The 15,228-nt window shown below is 35.7% G+C and overlaps 1 protein-coding gene across 4 annotated transcripts; it reads left to right on the forward strand.

The window, feature by feature from the left end:
• The first annotated feature begins 124 nt into the window (after positions 1-124).
• Positions 125-14,218, forward strand: LOC101206513 (alanine--tRNA ligase, chloroplastic/mitochondrial). 4 transcript variants are annotated; one of them, XM_004139904.3, is made up of 13 exons: positions 125-447; positions 955-1,053; positions 1,161-1,369; positions 9,250-9,428; positions 9,762-9,840; positions 10,402-10,536; positions 10,652-10,801; positions 10,963-11,073; positions 11,167-12,084; positions 12,278-12,550; positions 12,974-13,183; positions 13,351-13,508; positions 13,702-14,218. In XM_004139904.3, the coding sequence occupies exons 1-13, from the start codon at positions 306-308 to the stop codon at positions 14,036-14,038; spliced, it is 3,000 nt and encodes a 999-aa protein (XP_004139952.2). In that variant the 5' UTR covers positions 125-305; the 3' UTR covers positions 14,039-14,218. The 4 variants fall into 4 exon arrangements, with proteins under 4 accessions (XP_004139952.2, XP_011656934.1, XP_031742758.1 ...); XM_011658632.2 differs by having other exon boundaries at positions 145-447; positions 938-1,053; XM_031886898.1 differs by lacking the exons at positions 125-447; positions 955-1,053 and adding an exon at positions 7,598-7,628 and having other exon boundaries at positions 1,245-1,369.
• Positions 14,219-15,228: the final 1,010 nt, after the last annotated feature.

Here is a 15,228-nt window from a genome sequence, read left to right on the forward strand (position 1 = left end):
GGAAGGAACTTTTGATAGCTTTTTTTATCATAAATCTCAATTTCTAAAAATCAATTGCAAATACCTTCTCGGGTCAAAATTGGTCAATTTTTGGTAGTTTCCAACAAAAGAAAAATTGATTTTTGGAGAGCAATTTTGTGGCGTCATGGTGCCCACACTTCCCATTCCGCCTCCTCGGTTGGAGTTGGAGGCTCCAACATGTTTGGTCCTCTCAATCAAAACTTATCTTCTTCCTCTTCACTCTCAACTCAACCTCTATAAAACTCCACTTCAATTTTCATAGGATAAAGTTCCAGGATTCTCCAATGGAGTTCAACTTGAAGCTCCCGAATCATCTGCCTTCTACTTTTCCTCACATTTCTCTTACTTCACTTCAACCTTCTACTTTGTTTGGCCATAAACATGCCTCCATTGCTCCACCCAGACGGAAACTTATGTTCTCTTCCGGTACTTCTCCAATTTTGTTTTACCCTTTTCTAATTTACGGCTCCAGCAGTAATTTGACGTATGCTTTGAACCCATTTGAGGAAAATCAGTGAAATGGAATTAGTGCCGTTTTCTATGATATTCCCACCCACCCAACCAATGGTTGGTTTATTGGATTCTTGTTATGAAAAATCTTTTGTTTTCTTTAAACAATTTGATTCTGATTGTCTTCACTGCTCTCTTTCAAATTAGTTCCTGCCCATGTAATTTTTATCCGTTTGATTAAAGGATTCACCAAGAAATAACGTAGCATACTGTTGTATATTCTTACAAGATGGTCTTGCTTGCCCTTCTCTTAAATTGTTATTTTCTGATTCCATAATTCAATCACCATCACAATTTTGTTTCCATGTTGAAATATATATGCCCCAACATGCTATGATACTTCTATTAGGATCCTTGACTCATTTTTTATGTTCTTCCGGCTGACTTATTATGTTCTGAATATCAGCTTTCGGGGTATTACAGGCTATATTACAAGGAATCCTGCCTCTTTTCCTTCCACCAGGCACTGTCACAGATATTTTCTTCTGAAAGAAGCTCGAGGCACACAACTCAAAACACAAAGTATATTAGTTGGTTTGATTAAAATTTTTAATCTGGGATTGCAAATGTATTGATTGTGTTTTAGAACCTTCATAGAGTCCTTACCTTTTGGCATTTGACTATTTCAGCATCTGTGAAACCAGTGAATGAGGAATTAGTGGAGGATAAGTCTAAGGATCTCCCAGTAAGTGGGGATTCTATTCGTCAACGGTTTCTTCAATTTTATGCTTCCCGTGGACACAAAGTTCTTCCCAGTGCTTCTTTGGTACCTGAAGATCCCACGGTGTTATTGACAATTGCAGGAATGCTTCAATTCAAGTCTGTATTTCTTGGAAAGGTATGACATGTATTAAAGAAGACTGGAATATTCAACCTTCGATTTTCTGGTGAGGGTGTGCCGTGTGGTGTTCATTTATTAGGAAAGACTGCAATATTCAGTTACGGATTGGTCATTCTTTCAACAACAGAACCTGGGCTCTAGGTGTAGTGTGCTTAAGATCACTCTATAGGGGATATGTCTGAGAGGAACAATAGTAAGGGTGCTGGATAATGAATTTTGTTACTTCTGGAATATGCTTTGCACTTTTCCCTCCTCCTGTAAGACCTTACTTAAGAATTTTCGTACTTCCTTCGGCGGTCTACTCCATCAAGAAAGATTTTTGTAATCTCTTTGGTTTGGTTTTCTCTTAGTATTAATGAAAGCTTGCTTCTCACCCAGATAACACCAAAGCCAAACATTATTATGATACAATGATTGTACACTTGCTAGGAATTTCGCAGCCAATTGATCCAAGCTTTGGATTTCCTTCTCCTTGTGCTAATGGGAAGGCTTTCCTGCAACTACCTTAGCCCTGGGTGAGCCTTTCCTTCCTTGTTTGCTAATAACATTTTTCCAATTGGATGGTTTTTTTAATTAAAAAAAGGAGTTCATTGCCAATTAACAGCGATATTCTCTTATTGTTGTTGATTACCATCATCTCTTAAATTTGCTATCATTCGAAGGCTTCATGATTTAAGGCTCAGCTGGAATTTCTTTGTTCTACACCTCAATAATCTTTTTTCTCATTGCTCAATTAAACCATCCGGGAAAAACTGTGTTACCAATCCACATATGTTGAACCCAGTTAGCCAATCCAATCCAAAGTGATCAATCTTACTGTCATGAAATTTGAATAGTTACCAGAAGACTCTTATGTTACTGTTGCTTACGAGTTATTGCTGGTTTCTGAGAGCTTGCTTTGTTTCTTATGTAATGGGAAAAGTGAGCACATGAGGAGTAAACTTATTTAGAAATATTTTCCTTTTAGATTTAGAGTTTATTTGTAAACTAGATTGCAAGATATTGACTGCCAGCTTGTTATTGTTGTTCTTCTTGGTGTAGTTAGAGCGAAATATGAAATAACTTCCTTATTTCATTAATTCAATATATATAGACATACATGGAAACCCTAAACAAAGACTAGTAAATTACAATGAAGGACAAAATACTAATAAGCTCCTATAGTTACACTTACACATATACTATAACACTCCCTGGAGCATATATATTAATCTTGCCCAACTTATTACATAGGTACTCTATTTGAATTCCATTTAAAGGTTTTGTAAAGATATCTCCTTATTGTTCTCCAGTCTTCACATATCAAGTAGACACCAAACCTTGTATTTTTTCTCGAACAAAATGACAATTTCAATGTGTTTAGTAAGCTCATGAAATACTGGATTAGATGCAATATGGAGAGCAATTTGATTGTTACACCACAACTTAGTTGAAATTGTAGTATTAAAACCCAACTCAATCAAGAGTTGACGTAACCACATTATTTCACACACTGATTATGCCATTGCTTTGTATTCTTACTCAACACTTGATTGTGAAACTACATTTTGCCTTTTACTCTTCCATGAAACCAAATTGCCTCCAACAAAAACATAATACCCAGGAGTCAATCTTTTGTCTTCTTTTGATCTTGTTCAATTAGCATCTGAAAAACATTAAATATACATGTGACCGTGATCTTTATATAGGATCCCACGTTCAGGTGCAACCTTAAGGTAACATAAAATTTGTTGTACTACATCCTAATGTTCCAATGTGGGTGAGGTTATAAACTGACTCATAATGCTTGTCAAATAAGCTATTTCTAGATGTGTTACTGTAAGGAAATTCAACTTCCCAACCAGTCTTCTATATCTCAGAATCCTCAAATGGTTCTCCATCTTTTAGTAGTTGTAGACCAGGCATCATCGAAGTACTGCATGGCTAGGCTCCCAATTTTCCTGTCTCAAATAGCTAATAAAGCACATATTTCCTTTGTGACATAAAAATACCCTTCGTGCTTCTCATTACTTCAATGCCCAAATATACTTCAACACTCCCAAATTTTTAGTGTGACATTGACTTTGGAAGAAAGATTTGAGAGACAATATACCCGATGTATCACTGTCGGTTATAACAATATCATCAACATATACAACAAGTAGAATAATTCCACTCGTAGACCTTTAGTAGAAAACCAAGTGATTCGATTTGCTTTTCTTCATTCCAAACTGCTCAAGTACTTTACAAAATTTTCCAAATCATGCACGTGGACTCTGCTTCAACCCATACAAGGATTTGTGAAGGCGACACACTTCATTAGCCCCCATTTGAGCAACAAATCTAGATGGTTGCTTCATCTAGACTTCCTCTTGAAGATCATCGTGGAGAAAGACATTTTTAATTTAAAGCATATGTAAAGACTAATCTTGTGATGCTACCATAGAAATGAATAACCTGATAGAATTAAGCTTAGCAACAAGAGAAAATGTATCAAAATAGTCAACCCCATATGTCTAAGCATAACCTTTGGCCACAAGGCGTGCTTTTATGAGCTTTTGATCGATCGAGATTAACTTTAATTGCAAACACCCATTTGCATCAAATAGACTTATTTCTTGCAGGAAGAGATACTAAATCCCAAATGCCTTAGTCATCGTATTGCGCCATCCAGAATGAGACAAAGCTTCTTGAAGAGTCTTAGGTATTTAGAAAGAATCAAGAGATTTAACAAATGAACATATCGGAGATGATAATTGGTCGTAAGATACAAAAGAAGTAATAGGATAAGTGCAAGAACATTTACCTTTACTAAGGGCAATGGAAAGCTCATCGCTTGGTCTTGTATCTAATCTAGAGAGTCTTTTGGGACAGAATATTCACCTAAGGTTGTTGACGAGAGGAAAAGAAATATTTATGGTAAGTTTTCTATATATACAAATTCTAACAATATGTATCCTTTTTTAACACGAGAATAGCCTAAGAAAATGCACTTCAAAGACTTGGGGTCTAACTTTGTTAAATTAGGACGAACATCTCGAACAAAACAAGTACAACCAAATATTTAGGCTCAATAGAAAACAATGCTTTTGTTGGAAAGAGAACATGTTAAGGAATCTGACCTTGAGGAACAGATGAAGACATTCAGTTTATAAGAAAACAGGTTGTGGAAATTGCATCAACCCAAAAATGCTTTGGAAGGATTATGTCTGTGCAGTTTCAAAAAAATGCCTATTCTTTCGTTCCACAATTCCATATTGGGATTGAGTATCAGCACAAGATGACCGGTGAATGATTGCATGTGTATAAAGGTACGAATTGAGTGCTTTTGAAAAATACTCACCAGTATTGTCACTTCTTAAGGTTTTAAGGCACACCCCAAACTTTGCTCGAATTTCAGCATGGAAATTGGAGAAATGAGAAAGTAACTCAGAACGATTTTTCATAAAATACAACCAAGTCATGCAAGAGTGATCATCAACAAATGTAACAAAGTATCGAAATCCAACTTTGGAAACAACTGGACATAGACCCCAAATATCATAATGAACTAACTCGAAGGAAAAATTTGCCTGTTTATCAACTCTATAACTGGAGCCAACTCTATAACTGGAGCTAAGACGATGAAATTTGGCAAATTGACATGAGTCACAATTCAATGAAGACAAGTTATGAAATTGGGAACAAAGCAAGATGGATGACCATGACGACAATGGGCATAAAGAAGAAACAACTCTAGAACAAGCAACGATTGTTGATTTTGATACTTGGTGATCAAAATTGTAAAGTCCTCTAGATTCATGTCCTTTCCCAGTAATCTTCTTTGTTACATGATCCTGAAACAAGCAATAATCAAGATAGAATGAGACGCAACAATTAAGGTCACAAGTGACTTGACTAATAGAGATCAAGTTAAATGGAAACTCAGGTAAATGTAGGACAAATAACAGAGAAAGAGATGGGGTGAGATTTAAAGTGCCAGATCTAATAACAGAAAACTTTGATTCGGGGTGAGATTTACAGTGCCAGATCTAATAACAGAAGACTTTGATCCATCTGCTAAGGTAACACTGGTAATAGATGTAGATGACAAAATTGTAAAAAATAATTTAGGATTAGTTGTCATATGAGTAGTAGCACCGGAGTCTATGACCCATTGTGTAGAGGAGGAAAAGAGACAATGATTCATGTTACCTGTGTCAAACTCGCGTTTTGGAGTAAAAGGGTTGAGAAGGAGGTTGTAAGCACTAAGTATAGTTATTATGTATTTTGAAGAAAGGCTGCGTGCTAGCTATGCCATGCGAGGAAGAAGTAGTTATGCGTTCTGACTAGGCAACGCGAGGAAGAAAACTGAGTTTTGAGTAAGGAAAGGTCCGACAAGGAAAGAAAGTTGGGAAATCTAAGAGGACTCATTAATCTGGATTAGTCAACAAGTTACGTGTTCGGTTAAAGTTAAGCACGGTATTAAACCAACACGTGTAAGTCACAAAGAAAGAGCTGACAAGCGAGGATGAGTTTAAGGACGACTAATTTGGTTTAGGATTAGTATAAATAAACTTTGTAGGTTCAAAGGAAAAGTTTTTTCCAATCTAGTTGGAAATTGACTCGAATTGGGATTTCCTTTGTGAGAGATGGATCTTCAAATTGGTTTTCAAACCTTCGGATGTCCTTAAGTCCTTAGCAAGACCCTTGTGTTTAATAATCTTTGTATCCTCTTTATCTTAATCCTCGGTAGATGAGGTATAGCTTTTTGGTGCTAAGAAAATGCCTTTCTTCACATGGTTCTCAAGTTTAAATTTACCAATTTCCACAGGAGAGACTAAATCATCAGGAAGAGGACTTCCAAGAATAATTGAATCAATGTCTGTATAGTAACAGTCAAGTCGGTAAATGTGGGGATACATGTGGATACGAGCACAAGCTGTTATAATGGCAGCCAATTGAACTGGAGACATCCTAGGAGCTTTCCAGTTATGGTCGTCTACTAAGCTACTATTACTACTGTTATTCACAACATAGTAGTAATCGGTAAGCTTTTCTGCGGATTGAAAATTATCTTTCTTCAACAATTCCAAGTATTCCCTGTGATTGCAGATTTCAATTACTGTACTTTTTGGATTAATCCAAAATCTTCTGTATAAGGAGTTCATTAGAACTTTGTAAATCCATGTCATGGGTTCATCCCCTCTTTTCTTAGCTTCTAGTCGGTTTTGATAGAGGTTGGAGAATACCCCGTCGAAAGGACTTGACTTCTTCTCAAACAAATAACCCCTCAGGGGATTATCTTGTAACCTAGCTATTTCGATGAACTTTCCTGTGGGAAAGATTAAAGTACCAGATTGATCATTTCTTATTACTACATAATCAACTTGAACATTTATAATTTCACCCGATTCTAAGTGTGGTCTATTTTTGGCTATACATACATTTAAAAACAAAAAAAAGGTCCAAGACTAATTCTTGTAGGTGTTTCTTCACAAGAATTATTGTGATAATTATGATGCAGAAAATTCCAATTCAAATTAAATGTATTGAAAACGATGTTAATGGAAGAAGTGCGGAGCTTAAGTTCTGTCAAAAGAAGGTTCGAGCGAGAAGAGAAAATTGTGAAGTTAGGCGATAGGAAGGGAGTAGAAGGGAAGGAAGTGTTTAGTTTTGTGAGTGACTCTTCTAAAGAAAGAGCAAAGTTTCTTAAGCTTTCTATTTAAAGTCATGTTGTATAGCATGTTACATGTTGTAATCTTATTTAGAATTTTTTTAATGAGAAGCATGACTGTTGAAAAGCATATTTACGAGTTAAAGTATAGATTTCTTATAATGCTTGTAATGCTTGTATGTGAGTAAACCATTAGCTTTATTTCTATCAAGAGCTAGCTACCGTGTGCATATGAGAGTAGAGGCTGCCTTGTGTTGAGTGGTCCGTTTGGTAGAAGGATGGCTGAATGCGTTGAGTGATCTGTATTCAAGTCTATCGCAAGAGCAACTGGAATTGAGCGACGGTTTGCAGAGATACTGATGGTGAAATGAGTCATCATAGATAGTAGTCTATGGGTTGAGGAAGTTCAATATCCAGGCGACATAAATAATTAGAGGCTAATGTGACATGTGTTGTTTAATGTGTGATGACGCGTTAAGACATTTCTGAAAATGAGAATGTTTTTATTGTATGCTATTGTATTCCCAAAAGGTTTCCTAAATTATCACTCACTAAGCATTAGACTTATGTTTTAAGTTTCCCTTCCTCAGGTAAGCTGAGCTAGGAGGCTGCTAAGATAAGGTAAGTTGATAGGTGTTGAGAGCCTGAAGCTTTAGTTTTAGTTTCTTTAGAAGTGTTATTTGTATATGTATCAGGTTGTTTAAAGATAATAAAGTTGTTAAGTTATTCTTAAGTTTGAAGTGTACTATTTGTTAACGTCGTGCATGTTATTAAGAAGTTGAGTTTAAGCACGGGCGTTCTGGCATTTTCACTTAGAAGCAGTGAGGCTGCTCAAGTCACGACCACACCTAAAACTTAAGAGGAAGACATTTTGGGTGGGGGCATGACAATCTGAATTAGCAATGGTTGTAATAGGGGGACATCTAATTATGAAGAAGATGCTTTTAACGAGTTTTGGTACTCTTGAAATTTAGTAGGCAAACCATGGATAGATTGATGACGCAATTGCACCAAATTAGAGATCACTATGGGATCTTGTTCGGCCATAGGACACCAACAACCCACACCAGACCAAACGAGCAAAAAACAGCCACAAAACGAGCAAAGAATGACAATAAAATAGAACAAAACAGCCACAACCCCTAGAACCAAGTGAATTTTCTTCGAATATCGTCATACCCACATGGATTTTAATGAAACTGAAGGCACAAACTGACCAGAAACCAAGATTTGAGGCAGTGTATTCTGGCTGCGTGTGAAGCTCACACACGACTTCTTCCTGCGAGCGATGAACTCAGACAGAGGGGGACAACGGCGGTGCTCCTTCAAAGGTGGTGGTGTCAACAAACGACCACTTGAACTTTGTGACCCGAACTTAAACCCTAACAAAATGTAGCTGTCAAAGAATAAACAAATAGACGAATGTTCTAAACCCTGGATGGCTCTGATACCATGTTGTAGTTAGAGCGAAATATAAAATAACTCCTTTACTTCATTCTATCAATAGAATTCAGTATATATAGGCATCAATGGAAACCTTATATAAAGACTAGTATGTTACAATAAAGGACAAAAGACTAAAGAACTCTTTTAGTTAGATATATACTATAACACTTCTCTTTTTTGTTTTGTTTTTCTCTTTCTAAAAAATAAAAAATTGTATTTTTTTACATTTTATTTCTTTAATATCTCATAGATATTATACAGTATATTATCTTTCGTGTTTGATCTAAAATGCTATCATAACTTAAAAGATCTATATATTTTAATAAAATTATATAGGTTGTGTACACATCCTGTACCCTTTGGAAAATGGTTTCATGTCTTTCTTACATTGTTTCCATCAGTATCTGGATGCCTTGGAAGAGGAACTGTAGGAGCAAAGATAATTTAGATCCTAATAGTAAAATAAGAGATTAGGGTTTTTTTAGACTATTCACCATATAAATTTCAAAATAAGGCACCAAGGTTGTGTACAATATTTATCTTGGGGTAAAAGTATATAACTTTGATTATATCCTGGAAATTCTTTCCTTTATTATATCTATTGAGCTTTTATAAAGTTATTATTTTGTCTCTTTCTAAGTTATTATTTTGTCTCTTTCTTTCTTACTCCTTTTCTTTTGTTGGATTAGATTATTTTGTTGTTTATCTTCCTGAAATAACAATTGTTTATGTTTAATCTTGAGCTAGTTTAAATTCTATAAACTTCAACTTCATTTTCATCATAACCATCTTTTAGGTACCTAGACTGGTGCCTTGTGCTGCAACTTCACAAAGGTGCCTACGTACAAATGATGTGGAGAATGTTGGTAGAACGGCTAGGCATCATACGTTCTTTGAGATGCTTGGAAACTTCAGTTTTGGTGATTACTTCAAGAAAGAAGCAATTAAGTGGGCATGGGAGCTGACAACCGTTGAGTATGAATGAATTATCACAATATTTGTGGATTCCAAAAAAATGTAAAAAAAGTCCAAGCTCAGTTCAAATTGAAGCAGGACCAGATTTCTCATCAAACAAATATTATTACCACTGCTGATTACATGCAAGCACGGAGTTTCTTGAACATAAAATTCTAGAATAGGAATATTATCACAACTTTCTCAATTTAGCTACTAACATTTCTAGGTTAGCTGGACTAATATATTGTGATCGATAAGCATGTCGTTTAGTTTAGTGCTTTAGATTTCATTGGATGACGGAGAACATTTCACATAATAAACTTACTCTTGGTTTCTTTTTGTCCCTTCCAGATTTGGGTTGCCAGCCAACAGACTGTGGATTAGTATATATGAAGAAGATGACGAAGCTTTTGCAATATGGCATGACGAGGTTGCAAAATCAAAGTCTTTCAATTTGTTATGTTTAGTGTATTTTATCCTCTTTCTTGAAGCTTATGTCTCTGTGATTGTATGCTTCAGTTCTTAGCTAAACATCCTTTTCCTCTTACCTGTTCCTGCTGTTATAATGTGTTTATATTATAATTATGTATAATCGTCCTTTATTGTAATTTTGGATTCCCTTGATTAGGGTTTCTTAGTTGCCTATATATACTTATATATATGTATCTTCAGCCTGATTAAATAATATCATTATATTCTTCAAAAGTACAGAATACACCTGCAGTCTAAAGTTATTACTTTTACAATGTACTATATAACTGTTCTTTGTGATGTCAGAAGCATACGTAACCTACTTAACTTCTTTTCACATAGACAATGCTTTGCATATTTTCTTAGTACTTGGAATACCTTGATGACACAATTATTCTATATGTATTCAAAATATTCAATAATCTGATTGTTCTTTTTTTAATTATTTAAATATGAATGTAGACAAATATAGGTTATGAAATCTATAAACCTTTAATATACTTGACTAATTTTCTTCCAGGTAGGTGTTCCGATTGATCGTATAAAGAGGATGGGTGAGGATGACAACTTTTGGACTAGTGGCATCACGGGCCCATGTGGCCCATGTTCTGAGATTTATTATGATTTCCAACCTGAAAAGGGGTATTCTGATGTTGTATGTAGTTTTTTCTTTTGCTTTGTCGATTATGTGAAAGGTTGTGAACACGTTGTCTAGTTCATAGTAGCTCTTCATGTTTCCTTACGTGTTGAAGAGTTGATATATTTTACAGGATTTGGGGGATGACACAAGGTTTATGGAGTTCTACAATTTAGTTTTCATGCAATACAACAAAAAGGATGATGGTTCCCTTGAACCTTTGAAACAGAAGAATATAGATACAGGGCTTGGTTTAGAGCGCATGGCTCGTATACTCCAAAAAGTACTGTAGCTATTACTCATTGGAGTTTCTATTTTTTTCTCTCATTTTTGTTGGAAAAAATAGTTTTAAAACTCGCTGATCTTGAGTAATATATCAAATAACTCTATTATTGTATGCTAAAATGCTTTTCTCAACGTTTTCTGATGTCCATTTACATGCAGGTTCCGAACAATTATGAGACAGACTTGATCTACCCCATTATACAGAAGGCCTCAGAACTAGCAAATGTGACATATGACACTGCTGATAATCGATCAAAAACAAACCTTAAGGCATGTGTATCCTAAAAGAAACTGACATTTAGGCTGTTGTTCCACTCCTTTTCCAATTATATCATTACTTCAGTTATTTGTTTTTGCTTCTAGATCATTGGAGACCATATGCGTGCAGTTGTGTACCTGATATCCGATGGAGTTGTCCCATCCAACATTGGCAGAGGATATATTGTCCGCAGGCTTATCCGAAGAGTTGTTCGTACTGGTAGGCTGCTTGGAATAAAGGGGGATGGAAGAGGCAATATTGATGGGGCATTTACACCAGTTATTGCAGAAAAGGTCATTGCATTAAGCAACCACATTGACGAGGATGTAAAAGGTAGAGCAGGACGCATTCTCGAGGAGCTGAAAAGGGAAGAACTTAGGTTTGTACAGACACTAGAGCGAGGAGAAAAGCTGCTGGAAGAAATGCTAGCTGATGCATTGGCTAGTGCTAATGACGGTGGAAGGATTCCTTGTTTGGCTGGCAAGGATGCATTTCTGTTGTATGATACATATGGCTTCCCAGTGGAGATTAGCACAGAAGTTGCTCAAGAGCGTGGTGTAGTTGTTGATATGGAGGGTTTTGATATTGAGATGGATAATCAGAGGCGGCAATCTCAGGCTGCACATAATGTTGTTAAACTTGAAGTTGGAGAAGGTGCAGATATAATGGAAAATATCTCTGACACAGAATTTCTTGGATATGATACACTCTCTGCTAAAGCAATCGTGGAGAGTCTTATTGTGAATGGTAATCCCGTCTTACAGGTATCTGAAGGAAATGATGTAGAAGTTCTGTTGAATAGGACGCCTTTCTATGCAGAATCTGGTGGTCAGATAGGAGACCATGGTTTCATCTATATTTCAGAAGGTGAAAACAGTCAGAACGTAGTAGTGGAGGTAAAAGATGTTCAAAAATCTGCTGGCAGCATATTTGTTCACAAGGGTATCATCAAACAGGGAATTCTAGAGGTTGGAAGAGAAGTGGAAGCAGCAGTAGATGCAGAATTGAGGCAGGGAGCCAAGGTAGCTTTATGAAAGGTTTTTGTAACGAGTAGTTTACTCTATTTTGCTAAATTTATAATCATTTAATTCATGTGCTTGCTTCCAAAGAGAGTACGCCAGGTCATTGTATTATCACTTAGAAATCTTGTTTGTTCATCTTTTGGAACAAGCTTTTATGAGAAACCCACCTGACTTGATTTGTATTTTTTTCTAGGTTCATCATACTGCTACGCATCTTCTACAGTCTGCACTTAAGAGGATTATAGGCCAAGAAACATCTCAAGCTGGTTCCTTGGTTGCCTTTGACCGGCTTCGATTTGATTTCAACTACCACCGACCTCTTGTTGACGCTGAGATCGTGAAAATTGAGGAACTAATCAATGGTTGGATTGGAGATGCAGTGCTTCTTCAAACTAAAGTTATGGCTCTTACTGAAGCCAAAAAAGCTGGGGCTATTGCTATGTTCGGAGAGAAGTATGGAGAAGAGGTTAGTTTCATACCATTTCCGTCAAGGGCTAGTTTGGATCATTTCGCTATTTAGCTTACATCATTTACCAGAAAGTTAGCTTGACCATATTGTACTTTAATTTAAGTTTAGTTCATCTCTAGGGGAAAGGAGCTGAAGCTTTAAGAAAAAAATTTAACTCTCTGCCGAAAGGAATTATTCATTCTTCCCTCAAACAACACAGAATCTTATGGTGGTTAGCCAGAAACCAGCGTTTACTAAGTTTGATATGTATATGTTTATCTGGATGAACTGCGTGGAGTGTGTTCCGTAATATTGATCTCTGTTATGTTATAAGCAAGATTTAAATTTGCGTACGTACGTCAATTATTGAGTTTGAACTGTGCATAAGTTACTGTGAAGGACATCCCTATGTTTGTACTGATAGGTTTTAATCTTTTCTAGGTACGTGTTGTTGAGGTTCCTGGTGTATCAATGGAACTTTGTGGCGGGACTCATGTATTCAACACTTCAGAAATACGTGGTTTTAAAATAATCTCAGAGCAAGGCATTGCATCTGGAGTTAGGCGAATAGAGGCTGTGGCTGGTGATGCTTTCATCGAGTACGTTAACGCCAGAGACTACCATATGAAGCGGCTATGCACCATGCTCAAGGTATGAACTCACTTACATGGTTATGTTATGCGCCACTCGAAAAACTTCTTGAATTATAAGTATCATTACCTATTTTCGTAGTATAACTGAGTCTTTACTTGACTGGTGAGCAATGATGCATAGATTGTATTCTTTTGGAAAGATAACTTCACTTTTTCCTGGTGCAGGTAAAAGCTGAGGATGTTACAACCCGGGTAGATAATCTTCTTGAGGAATTGCGGATGGCAAGAAATGAAATATCTAATTTGCGTGAAAAAACTGCAGTCGCTAAAGCATCAAGCATTGCTAACAAGGCATTTGTGGTTGGAACTTCAAAAGAGATCAGGTGATGAAATGAACATAAACTTCATTAAACATCAATTCCCTTGAGATCGCCCCATTGTTTAGTTAAACATTCAACTTCGTATTTCCTTATTTTTTCATAAAGTTCTGGACGTTTCCAAAACAACATTCCTCCAATGAACTCAACAAAAGAGAACAATCCATCTAAACTAAACAGATAACAATCTATTTCACAGGGTACTAGTCGAATACATGGATGATGCCGATGCAGATTCATTGAAAAGTGCAGCTGAGTTCTTGATGGACAATCTTCAAGATCCAGTAGCTATAGTACTAGGTTCCTGTCCTGGGGAAGGAAAAGTGAGTTTAGTTGCAGCATTTACACCAAGTGTTGTCGATCTGGGAGTACAGGCAGGAAAGTTCATAGGATCTATAGCTAAGTTATGTGGTGGGGGAGGGGGCGGTAGGCCCAATTTTGCTCAGGCAGGTGGAAGAAAACCTGAGAACTTGTTGGATGCACTTGAAAATGCTCGATCAGAGCTCACCCGGATTCTATCGGAGAAAGCAAGCTAAAACTCATCCGAATCACAAACGTCGAACACATTGGGAGCATTGGGGCCTGGAACTTGTATCCTTGAAACTGTCTGTGGGAGAAGGCTACAGTTGTTAAATAACCGTAGCCTACAAATTGGTACAGTTTCTTTGGATGAATCAAGTATAAAAATGATGAATTTTGAGAGTTTCTTGTTGCTCCATGGTTATTGATTCTTTGAATGAAGCTCTTATACAAATTTGGAAAAAGAAAAAGAAATTACAAAAATGATAAAGAAAGAAAGAAAAGAAAACTATAAAATCAATTCATTATTGACATATCATTATAAAATTATATATACCTACACTTCGGGATTGTATGAACTCAACCTAAACTTTGGTCAGTATATGAATTTTGTCTAGATAAACATTATGTGATATGTTTAATTTTGAAGTAAACTTCTAAACTTTCAAAGTAAATCATTTTAGACTTACAGTTAAGATGTTCTCATGTTCTAAATGCTCGTTTCCTTAACTTGACATTTGAAGGTTGCAAACATGTGAGAATTAAATTTATGGACCATTTTTAAACGTTATGCATAATACTGTCTAAATTTGTTTACTTGTAACAATTTTAGAATTTAATTGAAACTATTATATATTTTGCATTATATTTTTCTAAATTTGAAAGAAGCATGTTAAGAGACACTTGTCAAAGTTTGGACATAAAATTGATACAATCTCGTTAGTTCAATGCTAAAATTAGTGCAAATTCGAAACTTTGTGTTTCTAATTTTTTTTCTTCTAAAATATTATTGAATTAACAAAAAGTTTCTATTAGTACTTCTTTTTATTATTGTAACATAGACAACTTCAACCATCAGACAGTTGTGTAATTTTTATTTTTTTTCTTCCTAAAGTCTGTCCAAAGTTTTTATTAGACATTGATTTTTCATTCATTTCTCAACTAGTTTTTAGATCTTATAGCATTACAATTGGCTTTAAACTATTGAATGAATTTGATATCTATGTACCAAGTTGTTGATCAAAATGCATTTCGGACTAAATATTTTTGACAAAAATACGTGTCATGCTAGCTTAAAAATTCGAAAAGAAAATGTTAAAACTTTTCTAAATCATACAATACTTTATATGCCTAGTACACATTGAATAACTAATCTTATCATTAGCCTAATTATAATAATTTGAATCATACAAAAATTTAAGCTTGC

The sequence above is a fragment of the Cucumis sativus genome, chromosome 6, assembly GCF_000004075.3.
Source record: "Cucumis sativus cultivar 9930 chromosome 6, Cucumber_9930_V3, whole genome shotgun sequence".
Classification (NCBI taxonomy): domain Eukaryota; kingdom Viridiplantae; phylum Streptophyta; class Magnoliopsida; order Cucurbitales; family Cucurbitaceae; genus Cucumis; species Cucumis sativus.

Coding starts and splice junctions, on each gene's coding strand:
- LOC101206513 (XM_004139904.3), top strand. CDS start 306: ATGGAGTTCAACTTGAAGCTCCCGAATCATCTGCCTTCTACTTTTCCT. Junction 12,085..12,277: donor AATTGAGGCAGGGAGCCAAG/GTAGCTTTATGA, acceptor ATTTTTTTCTAG/GTTCATCATACTGCTACGCA. Junction 13,509..13,701: donor GGAACTTCAAAAGAGATCAG/GTGATGAAATGA, acceptor TCTATTTCACAG/GGTACTAGTCGAATACATGG.